Here is a 17,149-nt window from a genome sequence, read left to right on the forward strand (position 1 = left end):
TTTATCTATCAGGCGAGGGGAAAAAAATCAGCATGTTCAGTGTAGGGAATCAACTTGAAAAGATAAACAAAATGTTCAAGTGCTGATACCCAACTATCTGCTGCCAAAACTGTTCAAACAAAATCATTTATTGTCAAATAGTTAAGCTCAAAACCCAGCCTGGATACATTTGACAAACTCATATATCTACAAAGCAGTTTCTCAGGGTTAAAAATCACCTGAAAAGATTCACTTTTTTAAAATGACGATCACTTTACAGGATCCTGAATAACACAATCCAAATGAACATTGCAGGTAAAAACACTAAATAGCACAACATGTTCCAAGCCCTTTAGAAAACCTGTGGATGGTCAAAGAAACATAGAAACCTGGGAGCTTTGTTCTGGCAACGGTTTGACAGGCTCAGGCAGCACTTGAGGGAAGATGGGCCTCAGGACGCTGTTACTCTCTGTGGAGCGCTCTCCATCTGTAAGGCCTCAACACACACACAAAGATGTAGTACCAAAGTATTACAGGGCTGCTATAGGGCTGGGCGATATGGTCTCTAAATGATATCGCGATATTTACTGACTATATCGCGATATACGATATATATCGCGATATTCTGAAATGTCCTCTAAAACACATACATTTTTTTTATTTAACCCCTTGATGTTTACAGTCACGCCAGTCTGATGATTTTCGTAGTCCCTGCAACATATGTCTGCATTAAAAAAATCGACTAATAATGAAGAAAATTAACACATTTATTGCAATAGTAATTTATGCACTAACTACATTACTACTTGTAATACAACATTTGAATCATCAGTTCTTCCTCATTTTCCTAAATTTTTCATATTTGGTTTATTAAAATAATGATATTGTGGTCATTGTTCAAAAATGTCTGCTATTATTATGAGTAGTATTATTATTATTATTAGTATAATGCGCTTTCTGTCTTCCTGTCATTATCAGGAGTTAGACATGAAATGACTATGTATTAGATTAGATTAGAACCTTCATTCTCCTAAACTGCTGGGACATTTCCCTATAGCCAATACCTTTATATTTTCTACTCTTCACTTACTTGTCAGCATAGCTCGGCATTGATGTACAGAGCGGACAGAAGACCTTGTTTATATTGGCATCATATTGAGAGGTGCAGCCAGTGACGCGTCCTAAAACCAGGAAGTAAGCTGCTGGTTCCCTCGACAAAAAAGCAATGGGATTTCTCCACAGGGTTTTGGAAAATAGCTGGAAATAAGGTCTTTGGAAAACAAACCTGTTTGATAAATGCACGTTTTGTTCAGCCGGATAATCTCCACATGTCTACCCTACTTTTATAATTTTCGAATCATAAATCTAATCGATAGATTATAAAAAGGGTTTTAGGACGCGTCACTGCACCACTAGAAAACTCCATCGATCAAGCTGGCTGAAACTTTCTCTCCCTCTTCTTCTCATGCTACCTGTCACTCTCCTTTAACTCCTCCGGTGGCTTGCTTTTATTTGAAGATAGTTTTCTGCCTGGCGCTAACGGGCAAACGGGAGCCTGCTCGCGCTGGCTCCGCAGTAAACAGCTGTTTGCTTTTCACCCAACAACGACAACCGCCTCACGAAACGCTATTTTGTAGCGTTAATAAACGAAACAATTGAACAACATTGCTTGTCAAAATAACTATACCACAGGACAATTTTTTTTTTTTTAAGCAATATTTTTAGTGGCCCGAGCGGGCAAGTGGAAAGTACGTTATGCTGGCCCGGGGTGTCTAAATAGTGCTTCCGAGGCAGCGGGCCCATTTATAATGTCGAGCCCTGCTCTCTGTCACTGTGCATGTGTGTAATGTTTGTCTGCAAGTTAGATGGGGCCTGCGTGTGTGCTTGCGTGTGTGACTGTGTCTATGAGGGAGAAAGGAAAGCTCATTTTGGCCGCGGCGGGAAATTGATTTGACAACATGATACTCGATGTTCACGATGTGGTCATTTACGACATCGCATGTAGTGCAATCTACGATGTATCGTGTAAACTCGATATATCGCCCAGCCCTAGGCTGCTATAACATAGTTAAAGGGAAGACTTTTCACGTGGATTCATCTCATTATTATAGACACATGCATTTCCAAACATTTGGACTACCTATGTTGTAAATGTATTGTCTTTTTAATGTACACACAACATCTATTGCACGTCTGTCCGTCCTGGGAGAGGGATCCTCCTCTGTTGCTCTCCTCGAGGTTCCTCCAATTTAACTTGGGGGTTTGTTTGGAAGTTTTTCCATGTCCGATGTGAGGGAAGGACAGAGGGTATCGTATTCATATTCTGTACAAACTGTAAAGTCCACTGTGTGATATTGGGCTTTATAAATACATTTTGATTGATTGATTGAAGAGGACTGGCCTAATGATAACTAAAGGTCCAAGGTTAAAACCCAACAGGCGCCTTTAAAATAAGCTGACAGCATGCCAGTTGCTCAGACTCATGGGATATGTTGAATATATAAGAGTCTTACCTCTAAGGTGTTCAGTAACAGCAGGATAGGAAGCAATTCCACACATGAACAGGAAGAGGAGGATGAGGCTCCGTTGCAATCTGGAGAGCTGTTTCCATTTCTGCAGGCACACAGACAACAGAAAGATGGTGAAAATGCCTACGTCTGTCCATTTCTGTCTAAGTAATGTGGTTCAAAATGTGCATCTGTTCTGGACCAAACAAGGAACCAACAGGTTTCATCACTTATATTGATGTTGTGGCTTAATGGTGCTATAGAGTTCTGCGTAGGACAATACCAATGTTGTGCTGCTCTGGTGGCTTGATCCAGTGTTAATTTTGGCAGCTTTTTTTTATTTAGTCTTAGTCTTTAGACGAAAATGGTTATTAGTTTTAGTCACATTTTAGTCATTCCTATCCTTCGTAGTTTTAGTCTAGTTTTAGTCGACGAAAACTCAAAACGTTTTAGTCAACTTTTAGTCGATGAAAAATCACATTTTAGTCAAGTTTTAGTCAAAATGTGTCTCTATACTCTCTGAACGCTCCGTCCCCGGCAGATCTCTGTGTCCGCTGCAGCATGTCTGTTAGGCCCCGCCCCCCGCACACAGAGAGACACAGGGAGATCGCTCTTCTGGAGTGAAGAGAGCGGAAATAATGATATTTCAAGCTAGAAACGTAAGATGCATTTTGACAGACAAGATGGACACTTGGGGGAAAATATGCTGCATTTTGAATGTCCGATAGTCCACCATTAACACCTTAGTCCCGTCTCATCTCGTAAACGAAAACTCAATATACATTGTTAGTTTTCGTTATCAAGAATCTATTTTTAGCTCGACATCGTCTCGTCTTAGTCATGTAAAAAAGGTTGTTGACGAACATTTTCGTCATAATTTTCGTTGATGAAATTAACACTGGCTTGATCAAGTGGGGGAACAGCACTACTGAGAATTGAAGTCCTCTGCGCGTTCTGACAACACACCTTACGCTCCGCTGATGCAAAAGACAGCTAAATGCTATGCTCTGCTACTGCAACATTGTCTACTACTACATATTGTTACTCATCCCTCCTTCACTTTGAGTTGTTATGACATGATGTGACCATTCAACACCACCATTAATTCATGTTCTGCCATGTCCTGGCTAGCACTGTACAAAACCTTTGGTCACATAATATAATATTCAAATTAAGAGTGAAATTTCCCAGTTGCAGCTGAAATAAAGTTGTAACGAAGGTCATTTATTTGTGTTTTTACCAAGCTCCACAAGGCCAACATTGCTGTGTCCCTGCAGGAATACATAAAAGCAACTTATAGTTAATAAAGGTTTCCCAAAATCGCCAAGAAATCTGTCCGAGTTGCAGGGGCGGATCTAGAAAAATATTCATGGGCTGGCAAGAGGGTGGCAGGAGATTTTGAGGGGTGGCATCCTCTGGGAGAAGTATATGCTGATTTAATCGCAGTCATGTCAATTAATGTTAACTTGGAAAGCCACATTATTTATTTTAACTCAATAACATTTGGTGACATTATTGTGGCACATCAGTAAAGCCTTAAATATAAATACATAAGGTGGCAGACTTAATTTAATGAATTTTAACTGAACAATAACTGAATGAGTTTGTCTCACTCTTAGACCAGCATGGGTACCAAATCTATACAGACTGCTGCAATAAGTATATTAATTAACTGTCTTGTCGATTTTTGTCTAAATTAATATGATACTATTAACAATCATATTATTCCTATCAGCTGTCAATCACTGTTATGATTCACATATTCAGTGTTATTATTAAATAAACTATATTTTTTGGAGGTGTTAATGATGAATGTTTCTCAAGATGCTTGCTCACCCTCCTTCAAAATTTGAAAGACAATTACTAGCATATATCAAAAGAATCAAAGGAATAGTTCAGCGCCCCACAACTTCATTGCAAACAGTTACAACCTTGACTTTACATCAGAAAGAACAAACATTAAAGAAGTGACTAACTGCATCAGTTAGGGTTGAAAAACGTGTATTCAGCTAAAACATATACATCGCTGCAGTTATTATCCAGTGGAAAGTCCTTACCTACTGGCCTAGTTAAATCAAAGTGGTTACTTTTTTGTGGCTGGGCAGTGTAGTTTTACACACCGTCTTATTTGACTTTCTCAGGACTTAAAACTGTTTTTTGGGGGCAGACCCCCACAAAGAAAAAAAAATATTTACACACGTAAGGTCATCATCTAAGGTCAACAGTTTGTTATGCTCATCGAGTCATCCGTGAGCAGAGCATCAAGTTGGCATGGCTATAACAGCTGAATGTGGCGATTACCATCTTGTTCAGCAAATCGCCTCACAAACTTATTAAGATTTAAAGCTATGGTGCATTTTGATTCAATGCTGAGTACAGCCTGAAGAACATATCGAGGATTAAAAAACTAATATCACAACAGGACTTAAAAAAGCTTGTCCATGCTTTTATCTTTAGTAGACTGGACTACTGCAATATTGTATTCACAGGGCTGACAAAAAAATCCATCAGAAAGCTGCAGCTGATTCCGAACGCAGCTGCACGTGTCCTCACTAACATTAAAAGAGCACATCAGGCCAGTTCTGAAAATATTTACATTGGCTTCCAGTCGGCCAAATAATTGATTTTAAAGTACTATTGCTAGTTTTTAAATCAATAAATGGCTTAGGACCAAAGCATATTGTTGAACTCCTGCATAATTACGAGCCATCAAGGTGCCTCAGGTCTTCTGGGACGGGTCCGCTATCGGTTCCGAGAGTAAAAACAAAACATGGAGAGGCAGCATTTAGCTTTTATGCCCCGACAATCTGAAACGCTTACTATTTTTAAATCGAGACTAAAAACCGCTAAAAACATATTTCTTTGGCTGCTTTTAATTGAGCTGCTCATATTCACACTACAGTAGGCCTATGCCTTTTAAACATGTATTGTATACCTGTGGTGTTTATTTTAATTATTTAATTATCTTTGCTTTGTAATGCATGTTGTAAAATGCCATTATATGTGTTTTTACTGTATGTATTCCTAAAAAGTATTTTAATTAGTTTTGTAAAGCACTTTGAATTGTTGCGTACAGAAAAGTGCTATATAAATAAACTTGCCTTGCAGCCAAACTTGAAAGGCTCTTCTCTGTCATTGTAGACCGCAAATACCTCATCCCCTCCGTCTACTTGGATCCGAAATGCTTCTCGTTTTGCGCTGTCCCCCCCCCCCGTTCAAATGAAATCGCCGCCATTCACTTTTCCAGGCTCGCGCCAGGGCCGGGGTAGGGGTTACAAGGCTCGCGTCTTGTGCTGCATTCACTTGCACTCGGACGTTAGAGATTTTCTCTCATAAATGTCCAATGAGCCACAAATTTTCTTTCAAAACAAAGCTGCCAACTGGGGTGGCAGCTGGGGTGGCAAGGCATTTTTCTGAGGTGGCAGCTGCCACCCCGTAGAACCGCCACTGCCGAGTTGTTTGTGTCTTCCCACTCCTACTTCTCTAAAACCTTGATTCAAAGGATAACAGTAATACCAGGGTGGGCTACATGAGCACTTGAAACCTAGGTGAAAGAAGACATGACTTCATGAGCTGCTCCATCACTCACCCTCCAGCAGGACTGCCTCCTCCACTGCTTTCCGTTATTGTAAGTTCCTTGTCCAGCAAGGCTTATAGATATATAGTCCTGTCGAGATGGTGGGTGCATGTCTGTAACACAGCCCTGGGGAACAGTTATTTGAGTCAGAGTGGTTATATTAACCCAGATCAGAGCAAGCTAGAGGAACAAGATGCAGCGTGCATGTGAGCCTGGCTGGTAAACATAGGTGTGGTTGTGATATCATTACAAATGTGCACAATATTGACGGATATAAAGAGGACAGTTTATCCCGAATTGAACTTACTTTGCACACGTTTGGCTTTGCATTAATACGTTTTCAGACTGACATAAATTGTTGTAACTTAATCTGAATAAATTCACAGCGCAACTAATAATGATTGCTCGCTTCGTTCAATTTGAGGGGAAATGTAAGCATAAATGTTACCTTCATTTACAGATTGCAACGGAGTTCAGTGTTTCCCACAGAATTTGATTATATTTGTGGGGGCACCGCACCGCACCCCCCCCCCAACGTTCTTGTTGCGTTGTTAATTAGATAAACACACCGGAGTTGAGGATCTGTGGGGTTTATTCTCCCAAAAATATAATTTACAATTTAGGCATTTAGCAGACGCCTTACTCCAAACCGATTTACAGTGACCAATTACAGGGACATTCTCCCTGGAGTAACCGAGGGCTAAGTGCCTTGCTCATGGGCACGCTACTATTGATGTTCCAGGCAGGATTTGAACTCGCAACCTAATGGATAGTGAGGTGGGACCACCAAAAAAAAAAAATTAACAATAATAATTTTTATTTTTTTTATGAGATCCATTTTGTCGCGGACGATATTTAATTGTGGCGGTCCCCCACAAATAAATCAATGTATGGAAAACACTGGAGTTACCTGTCTAAGGACAGAGGGTGTCGTTTTCTGCACAAACTGTGCTGTTGTATTTGTTGTAAAGTGCCCTTATTGTAAAGTATTTTTATTGTATGTACAGCACTTTGGCTCGACCAAAAATCGTTTAAAAAATGTTTTATATAAATAAAACTTGATTTGATTTAAACCTGGCTGTGGTTCACTGTTATAACGTTACCGCTTCTATAAACGCCTATAAAACAAGCGCTAATCAACAGGCTGGTTTCATGGAAATGGATTACCTGGCCAAACGTACTGACTATCAATATACATAGCTTTTACGGACAGTACTGTCACCACATACTAACGTTAGGTTATTGCACCTTTCACAATCACAAAAGAGGAGCACACCGGTGTAACGTCAGCCCCGCTCTAGCGGCAACTTTAAACCCGCGTCAATTGCTCGAAGTAACATGTTGCTAGAGCCCAACTCTGCACCGAGGCATGAATTGAGGCCTACAACCGATAGCATGGGTAAACTGTCGAGCCCTTTTTAACTAACGATACATTTGAGACATATTTTAAATAAAGAACACAACATGTTTGAATCACTATTTAATCGGCGTCAAATGTATAACCGACACTAGGTTACCTTGTATTCAGCATTGAGGGTTAAATTAGATGTACAGCCTGTGTAATCCAGGACCAGGGGAACGGTAACCGCAGTAGACAACACTGCGGTTAGCTGAGGAAACGAGACAGTTTAGAGGATCTCTTCATATGTAAAACACTTCACCGATAATACAAGAGAGCCACAAAGCCGCAAGTCCTTGTTTTCATACAATAACAAAACCTTCATCCACTTGTATTATGTGATGTTGCTCACTGTCAACAAATGTGTGACGGTGCACTCAGGTGCCTTCAAGTGTCTTCCTCAAAAAATCGTAAATAGTAATGAAAATAAATATACGTAAATGACAAACACTCCCATCTTTTGTATTCACTCTGAAACTTTCAGTATATAATCCAGCATTTTATTAGATAAGACTTCAATTATTACGATTATTAATTATTCAGGTCCATATGCGACAGATGTGTCAAGGTAGTGCCAGTTGCCTTATTCCAACAAATAATATGAATGCATGACTATTAAAAATCAGTTCAGTGCCTGGTAAAATGTTGTCCCTGTTTTTATTTATAATAAAGATTAAGATTAATTGAGATTGAGATTAATAGTGTATGGGGCAGGAGCTCCAACAAGCCGTTTAGGACAGAGTGAATACACATACTACGGAGATGCTGTATGAGAAACATTACTTGTTACTTGTTAGATGCTTTTATCTAAAGCGACTTACATTCTCAATATTGTGGACAATCCCCATTCGAGCAATGTGGGGTGAAGTGTCTTGCCCAGGGACACAACGACATGCTGCATGCTGACTGCAGTGGGGTTTGAACCTGTGACCCCCTGATCCGAACACCAACGCACAACCCACGAGAAGCCCCTCACTGCAGTGAGCAGTGCCACACGCCCCTCCTTCTCAACCTCAAGATCGCCCCTCCTTCTCAACCTTTGAGACACGTGACAAAACGGCCCATCCTTCTCAACCTTTGAGGCACGTGACGAGCTTCACTGATGACGCATTGCATCCTGTTTCCGGGGTAGCAGTTCCGTTCTGTTAATCAGCGTCAGAGTACGATGGAGGTGAGTAACCCTGAATACATTAACGATTTGTTTTTGCTGCGGTTGAAAATGTGTTGATTGATAGTAATATATTATTTTCTTAGGCCGAAATCGTGTCATTTGCAGGAAACAACGTCTAAGGAACCTTAATATTTAATAAATTCTGAATATTTTATATCCATATAAAAAAAAAAGTTCTCAAAAAAACACAAAATGCTAACAATGAGCCTCTGAATTAGCCCCGGGCGAAAAATGCTAACCTATCTTTGTACTAATACTAATACTAATAACTATACAGTAGGATTGCTGTATAAGCAAAGTCCTGAAAAAACTATGCATAAACTATATTTCAATTCGATTTTTACAAAATAAATGTATATGCAGCTTATTTTATTCCTGCCTATTGCCTAACCATTTTGTTTGTGTTTATTTTTCTTTGACCAGAAATACATCACACACTTACACCATGACGAGAGCCCAAAAGTGTATATTTGTAATTCTGGCAGTTATCACTGCCCGTTCTGCTAATACCAGGGTCAGAGGCTTCAGGTGGAATACCATGCCAAGAGCCATTCTTCTGTGAGACACAGAGGTATAATAAATTGCTCTTTTTAGTGCTATCTGTATTTTCACATTATTTACAATGAGAGCTTAATGTCTTCAAGCTTATTGACTTTACTATTGTTTCTTGTTTTCAGAGTTCACAATTGTTAAGTGTGGCTTCAGCTTCAAGCCATTTTCATTGTCTTTATTGCTCACAGACCATAATTAATAGGGGCCAGTTTTTATGGCATGTCTATTCACATGAGACAAAAGCTGTGACTGTAGGGCGACTTACAGCACCTGCCCAGCTCCCCCCACCATCTCACCTGCTCACTGCAGCACCTGCCCAGCTCCCCCCACCATCTCACCTGCTCACTGCAGCACATGCCCAGCTCCCCCCACCATCTCACCTGCTCACTCCAGCATCTGCCCAGCTCCCCCCACCATATCACCTACTCACTCCAGCACCTGCCCAGCTCCCCCCACCATCTCACCTGCTCACTCCAGCACCTGCCCAGCTCCCCCCACCATCTCACCTGCTCACTCCAGCACCTGCCCAGCTCCCCCCACCATCTCACCTGCTCACTCCAGCACCTGCCCAGCTCCCCCCACCATCTCACCTGCTCACTCCAGCACCTGCCCAGCTCCCCCCACCATCTCACCTGCTCACTCCAGCACCTGCCCAGCTCCCCCGACCATCTCACCTGCTCACTGCAGCACCTGCCCAGCTCCCCCCACCATGTCACCTGCTCACTCCAGCACCTGCCCAGCTCCCCCCACCATCTCACCTGCTCACTCCAGCACCTGCCCAGCTCCCCCACCATCTCACCTGCTCACTGCAGCACCTGCCCAGCTCCCCCCACCATCTCACCTGCTCACTGCAGCACCTGCCCAGCTCCCCCCACCGTCTCACCTGCTCCTTGCTCCCCGTCATCCTGCTCCTGAAAAGCGACATAGGCCTAAAAACACTGTAAATTGTCCACACTGCAATCTAAAATTAAACAAGAACAATTATAAAACACATGTGCGTCGCAAGCATACAACATATTTTGAAACGGTCTCCAAGGAAAGACATCTGCAAAGCCAGTGTATTGATGAACACAATGGTGTGTTTGCAGTGGAGAAGACATTTTCAGGCCCAGCAACACCAATACACGTCATTAAAAATACTTGGGGGCCAACACATAAAGTCATGTGCGAGGTTCATCTATGTGAACTCAATGCTGACTTTGCCCGAAGAAGTGGTATGCTGCCTTATGAATGTCAGCATTTGCAATCATTGCTGTACTGCCCACCTGCACGCAACAAACCATTAACTTTGCAAAAGGAATCATTGGCTACAATGGTTCAGGAGAAATGGTTTGGTGAGGAGCGCAAGGCCAGTCTTGTACAGTGGCAACAAGAGGCAGAGGCTAAGGGTGTGCCCCTGTCTGTCCTGCTCACTGTTGGTGGACCAGAAACCAAATATCAAATTTCTGTGTATGAGCCTAAGGCTTCATACTACAGTAGGCTGGGAAGGGTTGTGGTTGCATACGACAGCAAGCAGAACAGCTGCCATTGTCCTTGTGCTAAACCAAGACAATCATGCACCCATAAAGCCATCGGGAAATGGCCCCTCTTTGCCACAAGAAGACAACTGTTCAGGAAAGTTAAGTCGACGAATATTGAAGAATCCATTCCACCAAATACTTTCACTGAGCAGGATAGTGTACCAGGAGAGGACCATTATCCACCTAGTGAAACTGGCATCAAGCAGATGCTAAACTACCTATCGGGTAATACAAAAAATCCAGCGGAACTCCCACAGGCTACCATCCAGCAGTCAAGAGATGCCGGTGCACTAGATGCTCATCTGAAGCACCTCATCCCTAAAGAAGCCAGGTGTAAGGAATGCAATGGCCCTCTAAGTGATCCAGTGCTGATCACTGCAAAAAGCAGGATTCTCACAACCACAGGGGTGGCGGAAGGTCAGTAAAAGCACAGTTGTACTATTGATTTTATCTTGTAACATTTGTATGATCTTAAGGTCCGTGATTCAGACATACAAATAATAAAAGAAGAAATAGTTTTACTGGTGTCATTAGGACGGCAAGTAATATTTTGGTTGACATTTTCTTTTCAGGCATATCTACCTACCGAAAAAAATGTTTGAATTGCAGCCTGATGTACAGGTACCAGGAGTGGGAGGATGGGCTCCACAATTATGATGACCACGTAATCCTTTCTCTGCATTTGTGCCTGACAATAAGGAATGCATTACAGGTGAGTAGATTTAGAACTTAATGTGTTGTGTTTACTGAAGGATGTCATTTAAAATAAATTCAAAGATAGACCTTGGTTAATTTCAGTTAGCCTCATCTGCCTCCCAACATTTTTTTTTCTCTGTAGTCCCAGTGTGTTCTGTCCCAGAGTGAGTTTTGTGTTTGTCCCTCTGTTAAATCAACCATGGGTTTATGAAAGGCGCTATATATATTTTAGTAATTTGTATTGTTATTATTAGTTATTACCCGAATCCTCATTTTCTGCCAAAAAGCCATAGTAACTCAAACATCAGTGAAGAAAGTGTTGTTATGGCAAGAGTGATTGATCTCAGGTTACAATAATATAATTAAAATATAGTAATTTAGTAAGGATGATTTATAACAGAAAAAGTTAATTGGCAGAAACAGAAAAGTAACTGGAATGTTATGGTATTGATTAGTTAATCTAGCATTAATGTGGGTCACAAACTGATATTTTACATGTGTATTGACATTTTTACTTTTTTCTCAACATTTTTCCAGACACATACTGCTGTCAGCAGAGTTATTGAAATGATTGAGACAACAGAGAAAGTGTCTTTCCCGAACAAGGAAAGGGTTCTCCATGCCTATCTACATTTCGAGGCCCTTACTGACCATGATCACATTTATGCATGTGTAACATGTGGATACCATCCACCTGTTGTTGTGATGGACCTTCACAAGAAAGGTGTCTTTAATATGCCAGGTGAGTTTGATCAGCCGTAATATATATAGACTTTTTGCTGTCTGAATTACAATATGATCAACATTATGCAAGTTGTGCCTTGCAATACCATGCTGGGCACTATACTGTTATTGTCGTTTAATTTGTTAATGCATGTAACATAATATGATAGCAGGGGATATACATGGTTGTCCTAATGTTGTTATCTGAGATAATCCCAAATGTTTCATATAACAGTCAGTGAAATTCAGAGACCATCCCAAGACTATGATGGACATGTGGACCTCAAGAAATTCTGGGATGATGTGGCTGTGGAAGTGCTCAGTCTGGGTTTCATTCCATGTAGGTAATGCAGAATGAAAAGCCAGCTATTGAGACCCAAATGTTTGTATGAATTATATGAATGTATGAAAATTAGAATGGTTTCTGAAGCAATGCATTTTACAATTGTCCCTAAAGATGGTAAGAAGAACCCCTTTGTTGTGCCTCTGAGTTACAACAACTGGGCACCATGGATCGGGCCACAAACCAGGCACTCTGACCTCATCCTGAACACTGAATTTGAAAAGATCCCTACAACTACAATGTCAGATGACAGTGAGTACCTGGAGGTCACTGAGGAGCGGCTTTCTGATGAGATCATCAACTTGAAGGTGATTATAATGTGAAATAATTTGGAAAATGCACCATGCATGTAATTAAAGTATACTTTATTTGCAGAATTGGCTTACTAATTAATTTCTACAACAGGTAGAGGAAGTAAGGGCAGTCAGCTAAAAATGTGGTCTGGACACCAAAGGCTCCAAGACAGATCTTGTCCTCAGACTTAGAGATAAGATGTCAAATAGAGTGACTTATAACAAAGTCTTTGAGAAAGTTTGGGGTGCCTCAGGTTAGTGAAATAACATCATAATTATATTCTAAGATGATTATACCGGTTCATATTTCGTGATTTGCATTGTTTTTCACACAGATCATGGAGTTATGTATTTGAACACATTTCATCCCCAAAGATCCCTACCATAATGTTACTAACTTATACCTCTACTTTCAGGTGGCTGGGCTGTGATTACTTGCCCATGTGGGGTTGTCTATTCAGTTAAATGTAACCTCAGAGCAGAGAGCCCACGGGATTATGTGGATCTTTTGCTGTCGTGGAAACACTTTCCCAATGTCACTGTGTATGACTATTCAAGGGGAGTGGCGGTGCATGGTAACCGTCGACAGCCAGAGACATTTCATCCTTTTCAAGGACGGTTAATGGAGCCTACTCCGGAGAACATGAAGCAGGCTTCAGAGGGCAAGCTTCATGTGAATATGCCATGGTTGAAACACCCCAAAGTTCCAACAGATGAAAATGGCCACCCTCTCACTGGTTCTTCGGAGCATTATGCACTGAGTGATGTATTCCACCAGGGGAACAGCAAAGATGAAAGGGATGTTCTCAGAAGGATAGAGCTTGTGCCAGAGCTGGCGGGGCGCATAAACAGTCAATGTGCGGAACAACTGTTCTCAGGAATGAGGAAAAACAATTACTTTTTGAACATGACAACACCCTCAACACACATATTTCTGCAAAGAAATATACTGCACCACTACAATGTGACAAAAAACAACAAAGCTAAAGAGCAATACAGCAAACCTCCAATGGCTTCTCCTTCCAGTGTGGGAACCTGGACACTGGACACTCTGTGTAAGTACAGTACATGTAGTTCAGTCTTTGCTATTGTTTGTTTACTGTACAATGAAGTTTGCCATGCAGAAAATAGTGTTTCTATCTTTAAATTCAACGCTTAATTTAGTTGTATAATACAGATCCTACAACTTTATAATATAACGTTTGTATGTCAAAGTATACCTGTTGATATTGGAACATGTGATATTAACAGATACTGAGGCCACAAGCTAGGGAGATTTTCTTTCTAGATCCCCTCCGTGGCACTGGCTGGAGAGATGATAGTCGCACCAAACCATTCACGTTTTTTGGCGCACAGTTACATCACATCCGGAGAGTGGTAGTTCTGTTTTAGACCACTTGTCTATCTTTTTTTAATCTATGGCTCTGTTTTATTTGAACTAACATGGGATGCATTGTATTAAATAAAAAGCATTGAACAGAACCATAGATGCCACTTGACTGCGGGGCTGTTCTGTTTTACCCCTTAATGACTTTTTTTTTGGAAGTTCAAGTTTGTTCCTGTTCCAACAGTGTTCAAAGATTTTCTGCCTGATTTTTGAGTACTTATAAAGTTGAATTAAATTGTACTTTTTCTTAACTTTCACATGCATTGTGTTCACAGAAACCTTGTTCAGATCTTGTGCCCTGGGCCTTGGGCAAGTCTTGGTGTGGATGATGTCCAGGTTAGATTTATTAAAATTATTCTACTGAAGACTGAAGAGTATGATGTAATTGTCATTTTTGACACTTTTGACTTTTCACACTACAGGGCCTACCAAGACAAGGTTTCTCGAACAACTGTGGGGTGTTTGTTTTGATGGTAAGATACTGGATATACAGTATACATATGGTAGTCCTATTTTTCTGTTTATAATAGTGTATACAAATGTATAATGCTTTCAGCATGCTATGCACTCCATTATTGCTCATAGTTTGAGACATGCTGTGATTTCTTTATATCCAAAACAACATTCACGGAGGAATATTATTTGTCAATAAACACCATAGCATCACAACAACCTAACATAATATACTATTTCTTTATTTACAGTACGCATTTTACATTGTGGCAAGAGCCCAATTTGATTTCAATGAGGTATGTATAAATAAGGGTTTAATATTTCAGTTCTTCATTGATATCACTTGTGGATACAAGACTTTTCAGGACATATGTTGTTGACCCATCTGGTTGTGTGCTTTTTATATTCCAAGACAGACATACAGCAAATTAGGCACTGGTGGTGCCTAGTTCTCCTGAAAAACATTCCCATGCCGTATGTTTCTTTAATTTTACAATTTACATTTGCATTCTTGAAACTATTTATTACACTGTAACTAGACTATATCATTTTTAATTAATGTTTTTAATGTTTGTCTTTCATTCACCAAGGTCTGAACAAGAGAGGTCACAAGACTGCAAGAGGCGACGGGAGGAAAAGGCAATGCAGGTAGAAGTTGTTGAATCAAAAATGATAAAGTCTTGAACCAGTGTGAGTGTTAAACATTTAACCTCTCTTTGTCAAATATATTTCAGGATGAAGAGGTTCCACAAAAGAAGCAGGCCATAATTTGAAGGCGTCATCAGTGAGCGCTGCTGGGGGGGAACTGTTACAATCTGTATTAGGTTCACTAATGCCTCAAAATGTAATAGTTGTCAGAATCTGTCTTTTTTATTTTGTCCTGTTCCTGTCTCTGTGTTCAATAAAATTGAAAGTCCTGAATTCAAAGTGTTTTTTAAGTAAAAGAGTATAAGTATTATCAGCTAAATTTACTCGAAGTATCAAAAGTAGAAGTACAGTATGCGGAATGGTTCTGTTCACAGTATTATATTACCATTGATATTATCCTGTCAATTCTATCAATTTGTCAATACGATGGCAGTTTTTTAATATATTTTTTTAAATACTGGTAGGAAATACAGTACTATATGATTTCATTTATATCACATGTTTTTCAGTAAAAAGTGAGTAAATATACAATATTGCCTCTGAAATTAAAATTAAATTAAAATTAAAAAGGTGTATTAAAATTAAAAAGGTGTACGTTAAAAAACAAATGAAGGCCCTTCCTTGAGTCATAACTGAAATAATTGATGCAATTAACATGAAAATAGACATTAAAATATGATTTGAATTTTACATTTTTAAATGGCGTTGCCAATGGCGACAGATCACTCGCCATCATCACAGACCTCAAGGTATATGTTAAAATAGTTAATACTCTGACGCTATGATTAACAGAACAGAACTGCTACCCCAGAAGCATCTATCGTTATTCCAAGGTTATGGCTAGAAAGGATCCGTCTAGTGTAAAACTTTCGCGAGAGTTTGCAAGTCACGTGGCTGAATGTTTACGTTTGGCAGGCAGCCCCTCTGTTACGATCGTTAACATCAGTGGGCCACAGCAAATGATCTTGAGAAGCTAAACTATCTATTAATTATGTCAATGACAGGGAGTGTGATTGTTGAAATAGGGTGTTAGTGGTCTTGCTGTTCAAAGAAAAATGACAACACTGCGGTTTATTTTTTATTCACAGGCAAGTCAACGTTGTCACAGTAAAAGTCCCAAGATAGCTCCTGGTGCAATAAAATGTTCCCTTGCAGTGTTTTACTATTATCCTGCTGCATGAATGTGTATATTGCATCATATCACTGCTGTAGATGTTTTTTCCGAGCCACTCCAACGAGAGTTACAACGAGAACGTGACGTCATATTTACACTAGACGGATCCTTTCTAGTCATAACCTTTAACCACGCCCACTTCCGCATTACGCAAGGATCGACGTAGCTCTACGCCAGGGGTTCCCAACCTTTTTCACCCAGGGCCCCCCTAAATGACTCCTGTTGGAATTTGCGACCCCCCAAAACTTTGAAACTTTAATTATCGCTGTTGCTGATCTGCCCCCCTGCCCGATCTGTACTGTGCATGTGCGAGATGGTCTGCCATACTGGACAACTCCGTACGGCAACCCAACTAGGACACTTGACACAGTGGCGTTTGCCAAAGCACAAAAAGAAAATGGATTTAACTTCTGTTTGGCAGTTATCATACTGAATAAATATTTACTGTGAATGTATGCAAAAATGTATGGCATATAGCTGTCTAACAGAAGTTACATCTATGTTTCACTTATTCTGACAATGTACTTAACCCCATATAAAAGAACCCAATAAAAAGAGTTGTTAAATAAAAGTGAAGTCACGTTGTCATAACAATAACTCATCTCTCCCGGTTTTTTTGTGTTCTTTTTCTGCTTTGTCAAACGCCACTGTGTGAAGTGTCCTATTACAGTTGCCGTATGTAGTTGTCCAGTATGGCGGACCATCTCGTACATGCGCAGTACAGATC

At 40.4% G+C, this 17,149-nt stretch overlaps 2 protein-coding genes across 10 annotated transcripts in view; one reads left to right on the forward strand and one right to left on the reverse strand.

Annotated features, from left to right (window-relative positions):
• The window catches only part of man1b1b (mannosidase, alpha, class 1B, member 1b), a 47,923-nt gene extending 39,484 nt beyond the window's left edge, over positions 1-8,439 (reverse strand). Inside the window, exons 1-5 of one of the 4 annotated variants that reach the window (XM_079690227.1) lie at positions 8,284-8,437; positions 7,581-7,673; positions 6,076-6,189; positions 2,493-2,592; positions 369-475 (exon numbers count right to left, since the gene is read on the reverse strand). In XM_079690227.1, coding sequence (XP_079546353.1) covers positions 369-475; positions 2,493-2,592; positions 6,076-6,189; positions 7,581-7,673; positions 8,284-8,310 — 441 coding nt within the window. In that variant the 5' untranslated portion in view covers positions 8,311-8,437. Of the gene's footprint in view, positions 1-368; positions 476-2,492; positions 2,593-6,075; positions 6,190-7,580; positions 7,843-8,283 lie in introns of those variants that run through there. The other 3 variants (XM_079690230.1, XM_079690228.1, XM_079690229.1) reach the window with 3 other exon arrangements.
• A 111-nt stretch (positions 8,440-8,550) lies between these two features.
• LOC307044832 (uncharacterized protein) lies at positions 8,551-15,521 on the forward strand. 6 transcript variants are annotated; one of them, XM_079690234.1, is made up of 14 exons: positions 8,551-8,633; positions 9,057-9,204; positions 9,311-11,122; positions 11,278-11,417; positions 11,939-12,143; positions 12,360-12,464; positions 12,582-12,775; positions 12,873-13,815; positions 14,012-14,483; positions 14,570-14,620; positions 14,852-14,896; positions 15,013-15,074; positions 15,191-15,248; positions 15,335-15,521. In XM_079690234.1, exons 3-8 carry the CDS (start codon positions 9,895-9,897, stop codon positions 12,897-12,899), a joined length of 1,899 nt encoding a protein of 632 aa, XP_079546360.1. In that variant the 5' UTR covers positions 8,551-8,633; positions 9,057-9,204; positions 9,311-9,894; the 3' UTR covers positions 12,900-13,815; positions 14,012-14,483; positions 14,570-14,620; positions 14,852-14,896; positions 15,013-15,074; positions 15,191-15,248; positions 15,335-15,521. The 6 variants fall into 6 exon arrangements, with proteins under 6 accessions (XP_079546360.1, XP_079546359.1, XP_079546358.1 ...); XM_079690233.1 differs by having other exon boundaries at positions 14,423-14,483; XM_079690232.1 differs by having other exon boundaries at positions 12,873-13,014; positions 13,177-14,483.
• Positions 15,522-17,149: the final 1,628 nt, after the last annotated feature.

This window comes from Notothenia rossii (genome assembly GCF_949606895.1).
Source record: "Notothenia rossii genome assembly, chromosome: 6".
NCBI lineage: Eukaryota > Metazoa > Chordata > Actinopteri > Perciformes > Nototheniidae > Notothenia > Notothenia rossii.